This window comes from Oncorhynchus kisutch, unplaced genomic scaffold, assembly GCF_002021735.2.
Source record: "Oncorhynchus kisutch isolate 150728-3 unplaced genomic scaffold, Okis_V2 Okis04b-Okis11a_hom, whole genome shotgun sequence".
NCBI lineage: Eukaryota > Metazoa > Chordata > Actinopteri > Salmoniformes > Salmonidae > Oncorhynchus > Oncorhynchus kisutch.
Window position 1 is genome coordinate 873357 of NW_022261981.1, and position 22397 is coordinate 895753.

A 22397-nucleotide genomic window follows, 5' to 3' on the forward strand; every position below is an offset into this window, starting at 1 on the left:
CTATGAACAGCAGTCGCTAGCTGTCTGTCTCTGGATTAAGGAAGGTAAACACTGTATTATTCATTATTTTGGACTTAATCCCATCGGTTCCACATATCGTGAGAGATTGCATTCCTAATTTTAAAAAATAAATATATATTTAACCTTTATTTAACCAGGTAGGCAAGTTGAGAACAAGTTCTCATTTACAATTGCGACCTGGCCAAGATAAAGCAAAGCAGTTCGACACATAATAATACAGTATAAACAAGTCTATATACAATGTGAGCAAATGAGGTGAGATAAGGGAGGTAAAGGCAAAAGAAGGCCATGGTGGCAAAGTAAATACAATATAGCAAGTAAAACACTGACCAACCAGAGGCTGAGTGTAAACACATCACTCTCAATTAAGACACTCACTAAATATTAATATATCACCATCCCCCAAAATAGATACAGAAGTGATACTTAAAGCTCTATGCTACAAATAAAGTGTACAGTATCCCTATAGAGCTACATTCTGTAGAAAGCATACAGTATCCTATAGAACTACATTCTGTAGAAAAGCGTACAGTATCCCTATAGAGCTACATTCTGTAGAAAGTGTACAGTATCCTATAGAACTACATACTGTAGAAAAGCGTACAGTATCCTATAGAAGTGCATACTGTAGAAAGCATACAGTATCCTATAGAACTACATTCTGTAGAAAAGCGTACAGTATCCCTATAGAGCTACATTCTGTAGAAAGTGTACAGTATCCTATAGAACTACATACTGTAGAAAAGCGTACAGTATCCTATAGAAGTACATACTGTAGAAAAGCGTACAGTATCCTATAGAAGTACATACTGTAGAAAGAGTACAGTATCCCTATAGAGCTACATTCTGTAGAAAAGCGTACAGTATCCCTATAGAGCTACATTCTGTAGAAAGCATACAGTATCCCTATAGAGCTACATTCTGTAGAAAGAGTACAGTATCCCTATAGAGCTACATTCTGTAGAAAAGCGTACAGTATCCCTATAGAGCTACATTCTGTAGAAAGTGTACAGTATCCTATAGAACTACATACTGTAGAAAAGCGTACAGTATCCTATAGAAGAACATACTGTAGAAAAGCGTACAGTATCCCTATAGAAGTACATACTGTAGAAAAGCGTACAGTATCCTATAGAAGTACATACTGTAGAAAAGCGTACAGTATCCTATAGAAGTACATACTGTAGAAAAGCGTACAGTATCCTATAGAAGTACATACTGTAGAAAATCGTACAGTATCCTATAGAAGTACATACTGTAGAAAAGCGTACAGTATCCTATAGAACTACATACTGTAGAAAAGCATACAGTATCCCTATAGAAGTACATACTGTAGAAAGCGTACAGTATCCTATAGAAGTGCATACTGTAGAAAAGCGTACAGTATCCTATAGAAGTACATACTGTAGAAAATCGTACAGTATCCTATAGAAGTAAATACTGTAGAAAAGCGTACAGTATCCTATAGAAGTACATACTGTAGAAAAGCGTACAGTATCCTATAGAAGTACATACTGTAGAAAATCGTACAGTATCCTATAGAAGTACATACTGTAGAAAAGCGTACAGTATCCTATAGAACTACATACTGTAGAAAAGCATACAGTATCCCTATAGAAGTACATACTGTAGAAAAGCAGGAAGAAAAGGAGAAAGTTGAGACTTTACTGTCGACTCTTGGATATTACGTATACATGGCCTCTGTTAAGTTAAGTGTAGAAAAAGCCAAAGCCCATAGGAATAGACCACCGCCCCTCTTCATCTTAAACTGAATATTGCTGAAATGTCATATATTGGTCTCCAAAGGACACGGTAGTGATTATATAGATTACATGCCACAGTGAGCTTCTTCCCTTTCCTCTGGGTTGGTTTGGAGCTGACAGAAGCACTTCCTCTCACAGCCAAGCAGTTCTTTTGAATCATTACTTTCAAAGCACCCTTTAATAACAGCGCTGGGAGTAAGGTGTGTGTGTGTGTGTGTGTGTGTGTGTGTGTGTGTGTGTGTGTGACACTACTCTGAGAGTCTTTGGCAGGTTGAACGGGACTCTGGATTCCACTTCACACTCCATTGTCCCCTCACTAAATGGAATATGGAATTAGTTAGCCAGCCACTCACCTCAAACGTACACACACACACACACACACACCCGCCCCCCCCCCCCCCCAACCAACCCCATTGAAGAATTAGATATGGTTACATTCCTGATTAATAATCACAGTATTAATAATTCTGTCTTTCATTACAGCAAGTGAAAAATGCTCTGAAATACACAATTGGATTCATCATCGTCTGTGCAGCACTGCTATTAATTGGGTAAGTACTATGAGACATTGGCACCCACCCTATTCTCTATTTAGTGCACAACATTTGACCAGGGCCTGCATAGCGATGTCTATAATAACAAGGAATAGGGTTCTATTTTGGACACAGCCATAGATGGTGGGGAGAGGTGTGTACAACATGTCATTATAATCGCTTAATGAGCAAGGTGTTTTCCTCTTCAAGGAAATCAAACTGCCATCTGTTCAGCCATGAGCAGCCAGACATCACAGAAAAAAGTCCTCTTCCACCAGAGTAGTTGTGAAACTCCTGGGTTCTTCTACTGGTTCAATCTAACTTCACAACTCTGGAGCTTTAGTAATATTCCTGTCCCAAGATGCCCTCTGTTATAGTTACTGTCCCAAGATGCCCTCTGTTATAGTTACTGTCCCAAGATGCCCTCAGTTATAGTTACTGTCCCAAGATGCCCTCTGTTATAGTTACTGTCCCAAGATGTCCTCTGTTATAGTTACTGTCCCAAGATGCCCTCTGTTATAGTTACTGTCCCAAGATGCCCTCTGTTATAGTTACTGTCCCAAGATGCCCTCTGTTATAGTTACTGTCCCAAGATGCCCTCTGTTATAGTTACTGTCCCAAGATGCCCTCTGTTATAGTTACTGTCCCAAGATGCCCTCTGTTATAGTTACTGTCCCAAGATGCCCTCTGTTATAGTTACTGTCCCAAGATGCCCTCTGTTATAGTTACTGTCCCAAGATGCTCTCTGTTATAGTTACTGTCCCAAGATGTCCTCTGCTATAGTTACTGTCCCAAGATGCCCTCTGTTATAGTTACTGTCCCAAGATGCCCTCTGCTATAGTTACTGACCCAAGATGCCCTCTGCTATAGATACTGCCCCAATATGTTTAACCTTATGTGGAGGGACATCTGAGTTCCCAGCCCGCATCCCCAGCACCCAACCTCAGCTCCCAGCTCCTAGCCCCACCCCAGCACCCAACCTCAGCTCCCATCCCCACCCCAGCACCCATCCTCAGCTCCCATCCCCACTCCAGCACCCAACCTCAGCTCCCATCCCCACCCCAGCACCCAACCTCAGCTCCCATCCCCACCCCAGCACCCATCCTCAGCTCCCATCCCCACCCCAGCACCCAACCTCAGCTTCCAGCCCCACCCCAGCACCCAACCTCAGCTTCCATCCCCACCCCACCACCCAACCTCAGCTCCCATCCCCACCCCAGCACCCAACCTCAGCTCCCATCCCCACCCCAGCACCCAACCTCAGCTCCCATCCCCACCCCAGCACCCATCCTCAGCTCCCATCCCCACCCCAGCACCCAACCTCAGCTTCCAGCCCCACCCCAGCACCCAACCTCAGCTTCCAGCCCCATCCCAAGCACTCATCCCCAGCACACATCCTCAGCTCCCATCCCATCCCAGTACCCATCCTCAGCTCCCAGCCCCATCTCTAGACTTATTTAATCACTGTCTCAGATAAAGCCATTGTGAACAGTCCCTTTCGTGATTAAGTGTCTGAAAGATGACTTGATGCTTAAATCTATAGTGATACACAGTGGAAACCATGTCCCATTTAACCTCCAGTTTACTCTGTGTTGAACTGTGCCTGTGCAGCATAAACATAATGGATTTCTCCTAGCCACCAACACCACAGTAACATGCTTGCTGTTCAGGTCATGTAATGTAATGTAATGTTCGTTCAACCATTAAATGGCACTCTGATCCTATAGAGGAGGCTGCCTGGATTGGACGGTGGGTGGATAGAAACATGTCATCCTAAATGGTACCCTATTCCCTACATAGTGCACTACTTTTGACCAGAGCCCTATGGGCCTTAGACAACATGTTGACATTTGAGACACATCCTAGGACGAGCCCACATGGTCCATTTCAAGTTGGAAAGTTTGGACTCTTTGGGATTCTTTAGACAGAAGCAATTTAGTGTCTATTTTACCTTTTTGAACCGTCAGCCCTTTGTACCTCTTTGTACCGGGGGATTGTTGTTCAGGTCTCTTGATGCGAGGCGACATGATGGCTTTTATCCTGCTCTGCCTCTCCTCTGCTTTCCTTTCCACTCCACTCCTCTCCTCTCTGTGTGATGCCCTGTGGTACAGGGAGACATCAGGCCCCTGTTTGGGTGACTGTTCATTCAAGGGCTTTTCTGCTTGAACACAGTCTTTTGTTTGCAGCCTGTCGTGACTGGTCTAGAGGGCTAGGCATGACTCAAAACTCCTAAAAATAACTATTGACCTTTCAGCTGCTGCTGATTCTTTAAACTTGGGCTTTTGAGGTGATTGTTCTTTTATAGGGTGGTCTACATTCAGCACGTTGTTTCTTAGTTGAATTGTTGATCCATAGAGACAACATATTATACACTTTATTATTAGGCATTATAAAGGCTCATACGCGCTTATAACAAGTTAAAAAGCATTATACTTGCAGGCTTCAAGTAAAGTATTGCCAATATTTATTTCTGAATCCAGCCTTGGTTTAAATGAGCTGTCATTATAGTAGGCCTAGGGTAAGGGTAGCCTACGGAGGGCTTGGGTATTCAACACATCAAACGGGAAAACAAGCAATTGTTACAGGCAAATAACTTGTGTATACGAGGTTCACCAGTGTATTCCCAGAAGTTCTTCTCTCCTTTCATGATGCTCTTCATGATGGCATGGACAAATGGAGGGGTTTTTGCACACGTCTTAAACAGGAGCTGCATGGCTAACATAATGTAGGCCTACCTACAATACATAGATATTTTGTATATATTTTTATTTTACCTTTTTGAAAACTCTGTTTATTCAGTTTTACACACAAGACAACACAAACAATATAAATCATATACTCAACTAGAATTTATTTTAAATAAAATAAAATGAGCTTTAAAGATACCGTACTTTAGACAAGTTAAACACACCGGGCAGAAGGCTACAAAGGTTAAAGGGCAATCTATAGTACAGGGACAGAGCAAACACCTCACCATTGTTCCTGTATACAGTCAAGGAATAAGGGTGGAGAAATGCAGCCACTCACAGCCAGTCATGGCCACAGACCGCCCATCCACTGGACCCAATATAAAGTTTACCATGCTTTAACATGTTATTTGTAGTTTTATGTAAGCGTGAACAAAATGTACAAAAAAAAACTGGGCAAAACAAGCTCACATTTTAGTCTCTGACCGGGCAAGATGAACAAGGCATCTGCAGGTCACAATCAATAAGCACATCAACAACCTTAACCCCCCCCCAAAAAAAAACCACAAAGAAATGCTCATCCAGACTTACAGACTGCAAATACAGACTTGTTTTAATATGAATGCCATCAGAGGATGGACTGTTTGAAGTAAGACCGGAATGGAGCCCAAGCCTCATAAAACAGTATGGGGTTCCCACGTGTATTGCATTTTTTCTAGTTTCAGAGAGCACAACACATCTCTAACTCAATATTTATAAGATGGGGGAGCTGCCATCTTCCAGGTCTGTAGTATTAGCCGTCTAGCTAAAATAGTTGTATAAGCAACAGTGTCCAACTGGATTCTTGACAGGGGGGTACCTATGGGCAGTACTCCAGATCTAGAAGAGTGTCATATATACACTGCTCAAAAAAATAAAGGGAACACTTAAACAACACAATGTAACTCCAAGTCAATCACACCTCTGTGAAATCAAACTGTCCATTTAGGAAGCAACACTGATTGACAATAAATTGCACATGCTGTTGTGCAAATGAGTTAGACAATAGGTGGAAATGATAGGCAATTAGCAAGACACCCCCAATAAAGGAGTGGTTCTGCAGGTGGTGACCTCCGACCATGGAGGCGCTACCAGGAGACAGGCCAGTACATCAGGAGACGTGGAGGAGGCCGTAGGAGGGCAACAACCCAGCAGCAGGACTGCTACCTTCGCCTTTGTGCAAGTAGGAGCAGGAGGAGCACTGCCAGAGCCCTGCAAAATGACCTCCAGTAGGCCACACATGTGCATGTGTCTGTTTCTGACCGTTTGAGCAGACACCATGAGGGTGGTATGAGGGCCTGACATCCACAGGTGGGGGTTGTGCTTACAGCCCAACACCGTGCAGGACGTTTGGCATTTGCCAGAGAACACCAAGATAGGCAAATTCGCCACTGGCGCCCTGTGCTCTTCACAGATGAAAGCAGGTTCACACTGAGCACATGTGACAGACGTGACAGAGTCTGGAGACGCCGTGGAGAACGTTCTGCTGCCTGTAACATCCTCCAGCATGACCGGTTTGGTGGTGGGTCAGTCATAGTGTGGGGTGGCATTTCTTTGGGGGGCCGCACAGCCCTCCATGTGCTCGCCAGAGGTAGCCTGACTGCCATTAGGTACCGAGATGAGATCCTCAGACCCCTTGTGAGACCATATGCTGGTGCGGTTGGCCCTGGGTTCCTCCTAATGCAAGACAATGCTAGACCTCATGTGGCTGGAGTGTGTCAGCAGTTCCTGCAAGAGGAAGGCATTGATGCTATGGACTGGCCCGCCCGTTCCCCAGACCTGAATCCAATTGAGCACATCTGTGACATCATGTTTCGCTCCATCCACCAACGCCACTGTTGCACCACAGACTGTCCAGGAGTTGGCGGATGCTTTAGTCCAGGTCTGGGAGGAGATCCCTCAGGAGACCATCCGCCACCTCATCAGGAGCATGCCCAGGCGTTGTAGGGAGGTCATACAGGCACGTGGAGGCCACACACACTACTGAGCCTCATTTTGACTTGTTTTAAGGACATTACATCAAAGTTGGATCAGCCTGTAGTGTGGTTTTCCACTTTAATTTTGAGTGTGACTCCAAATCCAGACCTCCATGGGTTGATAAATTTGATTTCCATTGATCATTTTTGTGTGATTTTGTTGTCAGCACATTCAACTATGTAAAGAAAAAAGTATTTAATAAGAATATTTCATTCATTCAGATCTAGGATGTGTTATTTTAGTGTTCCCTTAATTTTTTTGAGCAGTGTATATATATCAGAGAAGCATTTAAATATTAAAATCCCAGAAACCTGACACTTTATGACAGCCCCAAAAGAGCTAAAAGAGGATGAATGCACCCTGTGCAGCACAGATTCCCAGGTGTTTTCCCCAAGTTCCTCCCCCAAATCCTTTTCCCATCGAGTCTTTAAAGGCACCAAAGAAGGGTTCTGTAAGTCAATGATTGCAAATACATCTGAAATTGCTCCCCTAGGAATCTTGTTCAGCTCAAAGATGCTCTCTATAGCTGTATTCGCAGGCCTATGGGGTAATTCAGGTGTGTTAGCTCTGACAAAGTTCCGAGTCTGGAGATAACGGAAAAAGTGGGATTGGGGGAGGTTGAAAATTTCCTGTAGCTGAGCAAAAGAGGCAAATGTATCATCAAATAATAATTGGGCTAGTGAGGAGAGGCCTAGTGAGTGCCAGATGGCAAAAGCCCCATCATTCAAAGATGGAGGAAATAAAATGTTCTGTTTGGGCCTGATAGAGAAAAGCCTCGGAGGCTAAAGGCTAAACGGAACTGATTTCAAATTTTAAGAGACTGCTTTACAATTGGGTTGACACACCTTTTGCCTAGGGACACTGGGAGAGATGAGCACAACACAGAAGAAAGTGCAGCATGTTTACACGATTCAGACTCCATCTGGACCCAGAGTGGTCTAGGGCCAGTAGGATCAGCTTGTAGCCAGTACAAAAGGGTTCTGAAATTTGCAGCCCAATAGTATGTCTGGGAATTTGCCAGAGCTAAACCACCTTAGGCTTCTGTAAATGTTTTCTACCAATCCGTGGTACCTTGCCATCCCAAATAAAATACATGAATGTTTGATCCAGTGAATTAAAAAAAGATTTTGGATTTAAAATGGGTAAACATTGAAATAAATATAATAATTTGGGCAACACATTCATTTTAATGACATTAATCCTTCCGATAAGAGAAAGAAGTAGCGAATTCCAAAAAGTAAAATATTGTTTCAAACTCTCTGCTAGAGCAACAAAGTTTTCCTGAAACAAATTGGAATATTTCCTTGTCACTTTAACTCCCAAGTAAGTGAATTGATCCCGGACAATCCTAAACTGAAAACTTGTAAAAGAGCACTTTAAAGCAGCCTTATTTACAGGAAAAAGTTCACTCTTGCCTAGATTCAGCTTGTACCCTGAGATTGATCCAAACTTTTTAAGAACAGATAAGGCATGTGGTAATGAGGTATCAGTGTTGGGGATAAACAAAAGGAGGTCGTCAGCATATTGCGAGACTTTCTGCTCTAAGAAGTGGGTCCGGACGGTTTTTTGTAGCTCCCTCAGAAGCTACAAAGGGAGTAGATTTATCAACCAAAATGGCAGCACCTCTTGATTTACTATGAAAGTTAGAGTGGAACACTTGACATACCCAGTCCCTACTCATCCTAAAATGCTCACCAGTCCTCAAGTGAGTCTCTTGTAGAACTGCAACATTTGCATTCAAACCTTTTAAGTGTGTCAACACCCTCTTACGCTTCACAGGGTTGTTAACGCCTTTGATGTTCCACGAAATGCACTTATTTTGGCCACCCTGAGCACTCCCGTTATACAACCCTGTCATTAGAGCATAGATCGGAAAAGCAATGAGTACCCCAAAAACCCCAGAATAACTTGTCTCATAGTAATAATGTACGGTGCAAGATATTTGGAAAAAGTACAGAAAAAAGACAGAATGACAACATTAGAACTGAACAGTTCAACCTCCTTCCTCCCCCAAACCACGTCCCCCATCCCAGACAGAACCTCCCCAAACGAGGTACAAGCCTAAATAGAACGTGTTCTCTTCACACAGTATGTCTATGAGATTGCGGTGTTAAACCTAAACCCACAGTCCCGCTCTTTAAAGTTGCGTTTTGTGTTAATGGATCAAGCAGCAAAACAAGAGAAAAATAAAAGTGAATCCCTTGTGCAAATGAAATTACAAAAGCACCACTTGTAGATGTATATAATTATATTCCCAGTCTTATAACAGACAATCAAAAAATAATAATAATTGTCTAGTTTGACGCTAAGACAACTTACAGCCAAGACCAAAAAACTACGTGTGCGCAACGTTGAACGTTTGCTGGGCATAAATGACGTTCAAAACCTTTAAAATTGAACTGAAGACCCTCAAAAACGTGTAGCCTTGGAACATTTACTGTTTACTGGGTCGGTACAAACGGATGCAGTAAACAAATAACCAGAAATATTTTGAGTCACTGAGACACTATGTCAACAAACTGAATAGGTGAGCGAGACAGCCTAGAAACACAGGTGTTAAGTAAAACCTTAATACAATGAAATGAAAATGACTGAATGGTTGTAAGTCAAGCACTCTAGATGATCAAAACATTAGATCACATCAAATAAGCCTGAATGGGTTCGCCAACTCCCCAACTATACAAGACTAGCATGTTATAACTAAACATAATTGTACCACAGGTGGGCTACTTGCTATCCACAGTTCGCAAGCAACAGTTGCTGTTCTATGAGCAAGTTCTAGACTTCTTGATGTGACGTTGAATGTGAGCCATAGCCTCATCCAGAGTCTCAAATGTGTGGTCTTTACCATCATGAGATAGCCATAAACGGCCGGGAATCGCAGTCCATACTTCACACCTGGATGGTGTAGTAGTAGTCATTTGGCCTGCCCGAAAGCTGTGCGCTGCTTGGAAATAGTGGGGGAGTAGTCCTGGTAGATGGAGAAGCTCTGTCCTTGAAAGCTCAGTGGTATTGCCGGCTCGTCGGAGAATCTCCATCTTCTCATGGAAAAAGTGCACTCTAAGAATTATGTCACAGGGCCTCTCACCATCCCGGGGCTTTGGGCGCAGAGACCGGTGGGCACGATCAATCAGGGGCTTCTCATCCAAGGCAAGAACATCCTTCAGCAGCCCAGAAACTAAATCCGTGGCGCGAGGCATTTCCGCTGATTCTGGGACTGATACCAGTCTCAGTTATTGAGGTGAGAGAATCCCTCTAAACTCACACAACTCTCCTGCACCTTTTTCAAATCCACAGCCAGGTGTTTCACGTCAGCTTCCAGGGAGGTGGTTAAGTCGGAGACATTGGTAGCGGAGGTCTCCAGTGCTGCAGTCACTGTATTGTGCAAATCTGTTGTTGTTTTGATTGATGTGATTGCTGGCACAGTCTCGTTCCGCAGGATGGTTAGATCTGCTTTTAGAAACCTCCTGTATTTGTGCCTCAATCGTAGCAACTACCTCCGTTTTCATTCCAACTATCTCAGAGCGTAATAGTTTGATGGCCACGAGAATGTTCATTTCAGCGCCGTCAGGCCAAGCCGCACCCCCAGGTAAAGTGTGAGTCCCCTGGCCCTCAGACTCAGGAGAGGGAGGTGATGAGAGTGGGTCTTGTGGGCCGGGTTTTCCCAAAGTCATGTTTTTGGCCTTATTTTCTGTCGACATTCGAAAGCAAAGTAGTCTTGGTTTTTACGGAAAGTGATCACCAAACTAATATTTGAAAATAAATACGATTCTGCTGCAGAATTCACATAAACTTTCAGAATACTGCGGGAGCAAACGGAAAACACGTCAGTCACACATGGTGTCCCTCCAACCTCCCTAACTTTATTTGACAAGGCAATTCAGTTAAGAACTCGTTTTTATTTACAATGACGACCTACCAAAAGGTAAATGGCCTCCTGCAGGGACAGGGGCTGGGATAAACAATGTATAGGACAAAACACACATCAAGACAAGAGAGACAACACTACATAAAGAGAGACCTAAGACAACAGCATAGCATGACATCAACACATAATCAAATCAAATCAAATCAAATGTATTTGTCACATACACATGGTTAGCAGATGTTAATGCGAGTGTAGCGAAATGCTTGTGCTTCTAGTTCCGACAATGCAGTAATAACGAACAAGTAATCTAACTAACAATTCCAAAAAAAACTACTGTCTTATACACAGTGTAAGGGGATAAAGAATATGTACATAAGGATATATGAATGAGTGATGGTACAGAGCAGCATAGGCAAGATACAGTAGATGATATCGAGTACAGTATATACATATGAGATGAGTATGTAAACCAAGTGGCATAGTTAAAGTGGCTAGTGATACATGTATTACATAAGGATGCAGTCGATGATATAGAGTACAGTATCTACGTATGCATATGAGATGAATAATGTAGGGTAAGTAACATTATATAAGGTAGCATTGTTTAAAGTGGCTAGTGATATATTTACATCATTTCCCATCAATTCCCATGATTAAAGTGGCTGGAGTAGAGTCAGTGGCATTGACAGTGTGTTGGCAGTAGCCACTCAATGTTAGTGGTGGCTGTTTAACAGTCTGATGGCCTTGAGATAGAAGCTGTTTTTCAGTCTCTCGGTCCCAGCTTTGATGCACCTGTACTGACCTCGCCTTCTGGATGACAGTTGTGCAGACCTCACTACCCTCTGGAGAGCCTTACGGTTGAGGGCGGTGCAGTTGCCATACCAGGCGGTGATACAGCCCGCCAGGATGCTCTCGATTGTGCATCTGTAGAAGTTTGTGAGTGCTTTTGGTGACAAGCCGAATTTCTTCAGCCTCCTGAGGTTGAAGAGGCGCTGCTGCGCCTTCTTCACGATGCTGTCTGTGTGAGTGGACCAATTCAGTTTGTCTGTGATGTGTATGCCGAGGAACTTAAAACTTGCTACCCTCTCCACTACTGTTCCATCGATGTGGATGGGGGGGTGTTCCCTCTGCTGTTTCCTGAAGTCCACAATCATCTCCTTAGTTTTGTTGACGTTGAGTGTGAGGTTATTTTCCTGACACCACACTCCGAGGGCCCTCACCTCCTCCCTGTAGGCCGTCTCGTCGTTGTTGGTAATCAAGCCTACCACTGTTGTGTCGTCCGCAAACTTGATGATTGAGTTGGAGGCGTGCGTGGCCACGCAGTCGTGGGTGAACAGGGAGTACAGGAGAGGGCTCAGAACGCACCCTTGTGGGGCCCCAGTGTTGAGGATCAGCGGGGAGGAGATGTTGTTGCCTACCCTCACCACCTGGGGGCGGCCCGTCAGGAAGTCCAGTACCCAGTTGCACAGGGCGGGGTCGAGACCCAGGGTCTCGAGCTTGATGACGAGCTTGGAGGGTACTATGGTGTTGAATGCCGAGCTGTAGTCGATGAACAGCATTCTCACATAGGTATTCCTCTTGTCCAGATGGGTTAGGGCAGTGTGCAGTGTGGTTGAGATTGCATCGTCTGTGGACCTATTTGGGCGGTAAGCAAATTGGAGTGGGTCAAGGGTGTCAGGTAGGGTGGAGGTGATATGGTCCTTGACTAGTCTCTCAAAGCACTTCATGATGACGGATGTGAGTGCTACAGGGCGGTAGTCGTTTAGCTCAGTTACCTTAGCTTTCTTGGGAACAGGAACAATGGTGGCCCTCTTGAAGCATGTGGGAACAGCAGACTGGTATAGGGATTGGTTGAATATGTCCGTAAACACACCGGCCAGCTGGTCTGCGCATGCTCTGAGGGCGCGGCTGGGGATGCCGTCTGGGCCTGCAGCCTTGCGAGGGTTAACACGTTTAAATGTCTTACTCACTTCGGCTGCAGTGAAGGAGAGACCGCATGTTTTCGTTGCAGGCCGTGTCAGTGGCACTGTATTGTCCTCAAAGCGGGCAAAAAAGTTGTTTAGTCTGCCTGGGAGCAAGACATCCTGGTCCGTGACTGGGCTGGGTTTCTTCCTGTAGTCCGTGATTGACTGTAGACCCTGCCACATGCCTCTTGTGTCTGAGCCGTTGAATTGAGATTCTACTTTGTCTCTGTACTGGCGCTTAGCTTGTTTGATAGCCTTGCGGAGGGAATAGCTGCACTGTTTGTATTCAGTCATGTTACCAGACACCTTGCCCTGATTAAAAGCAGTGGTTCGCGCCTTCAGTTCCACACGAATGCTGCCATCAATCCACGGTTTCTGGTTGGGGAATGTTTTAATCGTTGCTATGGGAACGACATCTTCAACGCACGTTCTAATGAACTCGCACACCGAATCAGCGTATTCGTCAATGTTGTTGGCTGACGCAATACGAAACATCTCCCAGTCCACGTGATGGAAGCAGTCTTGGAGTGTGGAGTCAGCTTGGTCGGACCAGCGTTGGACAGACCTCAGCGTGGGAGCTTCTTGTTTTAGTTTCTGTCTGTAGGCAGGGATCAACAAAATGGAGTCGTGGTCAGCTTTTCCGAAAGGGGGGCGGGGCAGGGCCTTATATGCGTCGCGGAAGTTAGAGTAACAATGATCCAGGGTCTTTCCACCCCTGGTTGCGCAATCGATATGCTGATAAAATTTAGGGAGTCTTGTTTTCAGATTAGTCTTGTTAAAATCCCCAGCTACAATGAATGCAGCCTCCGGATAAATCGTTTCCAGTTTGCAGAGAGTTAAATAAAGTTCGTTCAGAGCCATCGATGTGTCTGCTTGGGGGGGGATATATACGGCTGTGATTATAATCGAAGAGAATTCTCTTGGTAGATAATGCGGTCTACATTTGATTGTGAGGAATTCTAAATCAGGTGAACAGAAGGATTTGAGTTCCTGTATAACAACACAGCACATTACTGTTGTTCCACATTGGTCTTATCTACACATTACTGTTGTTCCACATTAGGCTAATCTACACATTACTGTTGTTCCACATTGGTCTTATCTACACATTACTGTTGTTCCACATTAGGCTAATCGACACATTACTGTTGTTCCACATTGGTCTAATCTACATATTACTGTTGTTCCACATTAGTCTACTTTACACATTACTGTTGTTCCACATTAGGCTAATCTACATATTGCTGTTGTTCCACATTAGGCTAATCTACATATTACTGTTGTTCCACATTAGTCTACTTTACGCATTACTGTTGTTCCACATTAGGCTAATCTACATATTACTGTTGTTCCACATTAGTCTACTTTACACATTACTGTTGTTCCACATTAGGCTAATCTACATATTGCTGTTGTTCCACATTAGTCTACTCTACACATTACTGTTGTTCCACATTAGTGTTGTTCCATGTTCATATTGGCAGTGTGCATCATGTCTAGATAGGCTGTATTTCTGCTGTCAAAATTCATGCCATAACCAACCACGTTACTACTAAAACCAGGATGGTGAATCATTCTAATAAATTTGACTTTATTAAATTAAACAAGCATTTTTTTTTCAACAACAATAAATACATGTAAAATGTAATGATGTTAGAAAATGTCCAGGATAGAGATGACCTGCCACTGGCATTAAACACACCATGTGTTTCAAATCAAACTGTGTAGACTTTACCGTCAAATGCTTGCTTACAAGCCCTGAACCAACAGTGCAGTTCAAGAAGAGTTAAGAAAATATTTACCAAGTAGACTAAAATAAAAAGTAATAATTAAAAGTAACACAATAAGAATGACAATAACGAGGCTATAAACAGGGGGCACCGGTACCGAGTCAGTGTGTGGGGGTACAGGTTAGTTGAGGTAATGTGTACATGTAGGTGGGGGTGAAGTGACTATGCATAGATAATCAACAGCGAGTAGCAGCAGTGTACAAAAAGAGAATGGGGTCCGTCAGGAAGTCCAGGTTCCAGTTGCAGAGGGAGGTGTTTAGTCCTAGAGTCCTTAGCTTAGTGATGAGCTTTGTGGGCACTATGGTGTTGAACGCTGAGCTGTTGTCAATGAACAGCATTCTCACATAGGTGTTCCTTTTGTCCAGGTGAGGAAGGGCAGTGTGGAGTGCGATTGAGATTGGTCATCTATTGGGGCGGTATGCAAATTGGAGTGGGTCCAGGGTGTTTGGGAGGATGCTGTTGATGTGAGCCATGACCAGCTTTTCAAAGCACTTCATGGCTACCGACGTGAGTGCCACGGGGTGATAATCATTTAGGCAGGTTACCTTTGCTTCCTTGGGCACAGGAACTATGGTGGTCTGCTTGAAACATGTAGGTATTACTGACTCGGTCAGGGAGAGGTTGAAAATGTCAGTGAAGACACTTCACAGTTGGTCCGCGCATGATTTGAGTACACGTCCTGGTAATCCGTCTGGCCCAGCGGCTTTGTAAATGCTAACCTTTTTAAAGGTTTTGTTCACATCGGCTACCGAGAGCATTATCACACAGTTATCCAAAACAGCTGGTGCTCTTGTGCATGCTTCAGTGTTGCTTGCCTCGACGTGAGCATAAAAGGCATTTAGCTCGTCTGGTAGGCTCGCGTCACTGGGTAGCTTGTGTCTGGGTATTCCTTTGTAATCCTTAATAGTCTTCAGGCCCTGCCACATCCGTCGAGCGTCCGAGCAGGTGTAGTAGGATTCAATCTTAATCCCGTATTGACGCTTTGCTTGTTTGATGGTTCATCTGAGGGCATAGAGGGATTTCTTATAAGCGTCCGAATTAGGCTCCCGCTCCTTGAAAGCGGCAGCTCTAGCCTTTAGCTCGATATGATGTTGCCTGGGATCCATGGCTTCTGGTTGGGATATGTACGTACAGTCCCTGTGGGGACGACGTCGTCGATGCACTTCCATGTATGCTGGTGACTCAACCATATACGCGTCAGTCACCACAGCTAATGAAGTCACTGAAACCTTTAACAAGGAGTTGTTTTGGAGTGGGTGGCCAATAATAAACTAGTCCTGAACATCTCTAAAACTAAGAACATTGTATATGGTATAAATAATTCCCTAAGCTCTAGACCTCAGCTGAATCTGGTAATTAATGATGTGGCTGTTGAGGAGACTAAATTACTTAGTGTTACCTTAGATTGTAAATTGTCGTGGTCAAAACATTTAGATTCAATGGTTGTAAAGAGGTATGTACTTAATAAAGAAATGCTCAGCTTTTTTGACACCAAAAAGCAAGTCCTGCAGGCTCTAGTTTTATCTTATCTTGATTATTGTCCAGTCATGTGGTCGAGATCTGCAAATAAATACCTAGTTAAGCTGCATCTGGCCCAGAACAAAGCGGGACGTCTTGCTCTTCATTGTAGTCAGAGTGCTGATATAAATACTATGCATGTCAGTCTCTCTTGGCTAAGACTTGAGGAAAGACTGACTTCTTGTTTTTATAACAAACAACTGATTTCTTGTTTTCATAAGAAACAATGTTTTGGAAGTTCCATAATGTTTGCGTAGTCAACTTACACACAGCTCTGACACACACTTACCCCACCAGACGTGCCACCAGGGGTCTTTTCACAGTCTCCAGGTCCAGAACAAATTCAAGAAAACGTACAGTATTTTACAGAGCCATTACAGAGTGCATGGAACTCCCTTCCATCTTATATAGTGAACAGCCAAACCTTGTTTCAACGCCTCTCCCCCATGTGACCTACTTGTTGTGTGTATGTACTGACATGTATGTGGAACTAATAGATGCACACACACACACACACAGAGACTACATTTTCATGTTTATAAATGTATGTAAGTCTTCTGTCTGTAATGTATTTTTCGCGATGTGTCGGACCCCAGTCAGACCAGCTGTCATCGTTGGTGTCACTAATGGGGTTCCTAAGAAATCAAATCAAATCAAAACCAGCTTTTGGTTGTTCTTAAATATCAGCGCTGCCTGAAATTAGCACCCTGGATCATGTTTTTAAGGACACACTTCAAATATTTCCACCCCTCCCATCTGACCGCAAGTGTGCTGATATTAAACAGGTCAATTACTAATCCTTGCATAACAGTTTGAAAATAGCACAGTGCTGGCTTTAACAGGTCGAAATTGCCAGCGAACGTGGTTTGGCACTAGCAATGTGTTAACGGCAGCAAAAAATTTATCCTGGGATCCTAAATAGCACCTATTCCCTAGTTAGTGCACTACTTTTGACCAGAGTCCTAGGGGCCCTGGAAACAATAGTGCACTGTAAAGGGAATGGGGTGCCATTTGGGTCGTAGTTTAAACGTCATAATTAGATGAATTGCCTGTTAATTCTAAAAGTAATTGGATGGGTAGGACAGGCTGCGGTGGAGAAGGTAAAGGTCTCAACAATAGACTGCAAAAAAAACTGAGTTCAAGGCCTTGTTTTGGTTTGTACACAAACAGACAAATAGACAAAGAAAGAAATGAATCATTCTGTTATCTATTGATTAGATTTGGCTAGTGTGAAAAGCATTGTCAAAGCTACAACCTACTCTCACTTTAAAGGATTGCATTGCATTTATTTCAAGACGTTGTGCTACTAAACCCTCTACCAATAGTCATTGATGTTTTTGCCACTACTAAACCCTCTACCAATAGTCATTGAATTTGTTGTCACTACTAAAATGTCTACCAATAGTCATTGATGTTGTTGTCACTACTAAACCCTCTACCAATAGTCATTGATGTTGTTGTCACTACTTAACTGTCTACCAATAGTCATTGATGTTGTTGCAGCTACTTAACCCTCTACCAATAGTCATTAATGTTGTTGTCACTACTAAACCCTCTACCAATAGTCATTGATGCTGTTGCAGCTACTAAACCCTCTACCAATAGTCATTGATGTTGTTGCAGCTACTAAACCCACTACCAATAGTCATTGATGTTGTTGCCTCTACTAAACCCACTACCAATAGTCATTGATGTTGTTGCTGCTACTAAACCCACTACCAATAGTAATTGTTGCTGCTACTAAACCCACTACCAATAGTCATTGTTGCTGCTACTAAACCCTCTACCAATAGTCATTGTTGCTGCTACTAAACCCTCTACCAATAGTCATTGTTGCTGCTACTAAACCCTGTACCAATAGTCATTGTTGCTGCTACTAAACCCACTACCAATAGTCATTGTTGCTGCTACTAAACCCTCTACCAATAGTCATTGTTGCTGCTACTAAACCCTCTACCAATAGTCATTGTTGCTGCTACTAAACCCTCTACCAATAGTCATTGTTGCTGCTACTAAACCCACTACCAATAGTCATTGTTGCTGCTACTAAACCCTCTACCAATAGTCATTGTTGCTGCTACTTAACCCTCTGCCAATGTGTAGTTGGATTAATGCTGTTGTTTTCCTGGGGAAATTAAATGGTCTGCCCTACTCAGCTAAGTAAATAACAGTGAAAGCCATTCCCAGGAATACATTCCATCTCTAGTTAGTGTTTGGCAATGTCTATTTTAGTCCAACAAAATGCACACCTTGATCCATTTAATTGCAGATCCAAAAGAAATGAAACAGTAAATTAACTTTGTCATCAACCCTGAAGAAGGCTTTCAATACAAAAATATGAATATTTCAATATTTCACTCCATCCTGTTGGTTTCAGTGGCAGGTGTTAGCTAGTCTCTCGACTCAGACTGGGGGGTATGTTTTGACATTCTGACAGTGAAGAGAGTTCCCTGAATACATTCCCTTCAATGCTAGGTAAATAAACTTGTCTAGCAGGGACAACTTTATGTAAATAGTGTATGGGAAACTAAAAGTTGTTTTGCACTGCTGATGATGCTGACGGCTGTTGATAGAAGCAATTATTATCAAGGGAAGTAATCAAAACATTGTGTTTCCATTAAGAAATGCACTGGAGAATACCCAAAGTCATGGTTTCTCTAATACATTCACTTTACAAAGTAGGCTATCACATGTTCTAACCTTATTTTAACTTGCCTGGTCCCAGATCTGTTTGTGCTGTATAGCCAACTTCCATAAGATCTGTTTGTGCTGTATAGCCAACTTCCATCAGATCTGGGATCAGGCTATATCATATTTTACTTCTAATAAAGCCAATGGTTTTTGATGAATAGTATTTTTTTGCAGGGCCTTCGTTCCTCTTGAAGCCCCACCTAATCAGAATGGTACCCAGTGGGAAAAGATGCAGTATCTGTTTGAGGAGCTGGGGAACAACCGTAAGTATTGTCTGACTGGTAACACTTCACAGTAAGGTGCATTTAAATAACACTTTACAGTAAGGTACACTTTAAATAACACTTTACAGTAAAGTACACTTTAAATAACACTTTACAGTAAGGTACGCTTTTAATAACACTTTACAGTAAAGTACGCTTTAAATAACACTTTACAGTAAGGTACGCTTTAAATAACACTTTACAGTAAGGTACGCTTTAAATAACACTTTACAGTAAAGTACGCTTTAAATAACACTTTACAGTAAGGTACGCTTGAAATAACACTTTACAGTAAAGTACACTTTAAATAACACTTTAGGTTAAGGTACGCTTTTAATAACACTTTACAGTAAAGTACGCTTTAAATAACACTTTACAGTAAGGTACGCTTTAAATAACACTTTACAGTAAGGTACGCTTTAAATAACACTTTACAGTAAAGTACGCTTTAAATAACACTTTACAGTAAGGTACGCTTTAAATAACACTTTACAGTAAGGTACGCTTTAAATAACACTTTACAGTAAGGTACGCTTTAAATAACACTTTACAGTAAGGTACGCTTTAAATAACACTTTACAGTAAGGTGCGCTTTAAATAACACTTTACAGTAAGGTACGCTTTAAATAACACTTTACAGTAAGGTACGCTTTAAATAACACTTTACAGTAAGGTACGCTTTAAATAACACTTTACAGTAAGGTACGCTTTAAATAACACTTTACAGTAAGGTACGCTTTAAATAACACTTTACATTTAGGTATGGTTTAAATAACACTTTACAGTAAGGTACGCTTTAAATAACACTTTACAGTAAGGTACGCTTTAAATAACACTTTACATTTAGGTATGGTTTAAATAACACTTTACAGTAAGGTACGCTTTAAATAACACTTTACAGTAAGGTACGCTTTAAATAACACTTTACAGTAAAGTACACTTTAAATAACACTTTAGGTTAAGGTACGCTTTTAATAACACTTTACAGTAAAGTACGCTTTAAATAACACTTTACAGTAAGGTACGCTTTAAATAACACTTTACAGTAAAGTACGCTTTAAATAACACTTTACAGTAAGGTACGCTTTAAATAACACTTTACAGTAAGGTACGCTTTAAATAACACTTTACAGTAAGGTACGCTTTAAATAACACTTTACAGTAAGGTACGCTTTAAATAACACTTTACAGTAAGGTGCGCTTTAAATAACACTTTACAGTAAGGTACGCTTTAAATAACACTTTACAGTAAGGTACGCTTTAAATAACACTTTACAGTAAGGTACGCTTTAAATAACACTTTACAGTAAGGTACGCTTTAAATAACACTTTACAGTAAGGTACGCTTTAAATAACACTTTACATTTAGGTATGGTTTAAATAACACTTTACAGTAAGGTACGCTTTAAATAACACTTTACAGTAAGGTACGCTTTAAATAACACTTTACATTTAGGTATGGTTTAAATAACACTTTACAGTAAGGTACGCTTTAAATAACACTTTACAGTAAGGTACGCTTTAAATAACACTTTACAGTAAGGTACGCTTTAAATATCACTTTACATTTAGGTATGGTTTAAATAACACTTTACATTTAGGTATGGTTTAAATAACACTTTACATTTAGGTATGGTTTAAATATCACTTTACATTTAGGTATGGTTTACACATCACTTTACATTTAGGTATGGTTTAAATATCACTTTACATTTAGGTATGGTTTACATATCACTTTACATTTAGGTATGGTTTACACATCACTTTACATTTAGGTATGGTTTACACATCACTTTACATTTAGGTATGGTTTACACATCACTTTACATTTAGGTATGGTTTACACATCACTTTACATTTAGGTATGGTTTACACATCACTTTACATTTAGGTATGGTTTACATATCACTTTACATTTAGGTATGGTTTACATATCACTTTACATTTAGGTATGGTTTACACATCACTTTACATTTAGGTATGGTTTACATATCACTTTACATTTAGGTATGGTTTACACATCACTTTACATTTAGGTATGGTTTACATATCACTTTACATTTAGGTATGGTTTACACATCACTTTACATTTAGGTATGGTTTACATATCACTTTACATTTAGGTATGGTTTACACATCACTTTACATTTAGGTATGGTTTACATATCACTTTACATTTAGGTATGGTTTACATATCACTTTACATTTAGGTATGGTTTAAATAACACTTTACATTTAGGTATGGTTTACATATCACTTTACATTTAGGTATGGTTTAAATAACACTTTACATTTAGGTATGGTTTACATATCACTTTACATTTAGGTATGGTTTACATATCACTTTACATTTAGGTATGGTTTACATACCACTTTACATTTAGGTACAGTTTAAAAGTTCTACCAAAATGACAATTATACAATTCCTAACAAAGTTTTAACTGTTTAAAAGTGATTTATAAACTACATATTAACTGTTTATAAGGGATTTATAAACTACATACTAACTGTTTATAACCTACTTATAAACCATTTACAGTCACTTCTTAATGTGATGTGTTACCACCTCACTTATGCTTCAATGTGGTTTCCACACTCAGTCCTTTGATCAGATAGCCCTCGTGAATGACCCAGCACATCACTCACTTGTCTCAGTGTGCTTGGTAATAAATCTCCATTTAGTGGTGGTATTGAAAAGCTGTATGGACCAGACAGAGCGATGGATGGATGGCTGACACAAGGCTGCATACTGAGGTGACGTGTGGACTTGGCAGAGGCAACATTTTCCCTCGTCAATGTCAACCATCCTCATTGTGCCACTCGCAACCATCTGTCTCCTGGAAAAAAAGGGAGAAAACCTCCCTTGCTTTGATGTGTCACTCAAGAAAGACGGTTCTCTCTTCACTGCAGAACTGTGACGAGTATGACCCCTTCCCTCTATAGCAGTTCACACGTATATATATATATATCTATTTCTCCTAACGTGACTTGCATTTGAATGTGCCAGTCCAAGTTGAGTGGTCCTCTATGGTCCTCATATGTATGCTGTCTGTGTGGGTCCATGTGAATGTCTATGTACACTGTATGTAGACCTAATGCCTGTGTACACTGTATGTAGGACCTAATTCCTGTGTACACTGTATGTAGACCTAATGTCTATGTACACTGTATGTAGACCTAATGCCTGTGTACACTGTATGTAGGACCTAATGTCTGTGTACACTGTATGTAGACCTAATGTCTGTGTACACTGTATGTAGACCTAATGTCTATGTACACTGTA

General features: G+C 41.7%; 1 protein-coding gene across 6 annotated transcripts in view; it reads left to right on the forward strand.

The window, feature by feature from the left end:
- The window catches only part of lmbrd1 (LMBR1 domain containing 1), a 180069-nt gene that overhangs the window by 57282 nt on the left and 100390 nt on the right, over window positions 1–22397 (forward strand). For all 6 annotated transcript variants that reach the window (XM_031813193.1, XM_031813196.1, XM_031813194.1 and 3 more), the window contains exons 5-6: window positions 2268–2335; window positions 19026–19114. In XM_031813193.1, coding sequence (XP_031669053.1) covers window positions 2268–2335; window positions 19026–19114 — 157 coding nt within the window. The remainder of the gene's footprint in view (window positions 1–2267; window positions 2336–19025; window positions 19115–22397) is intronic.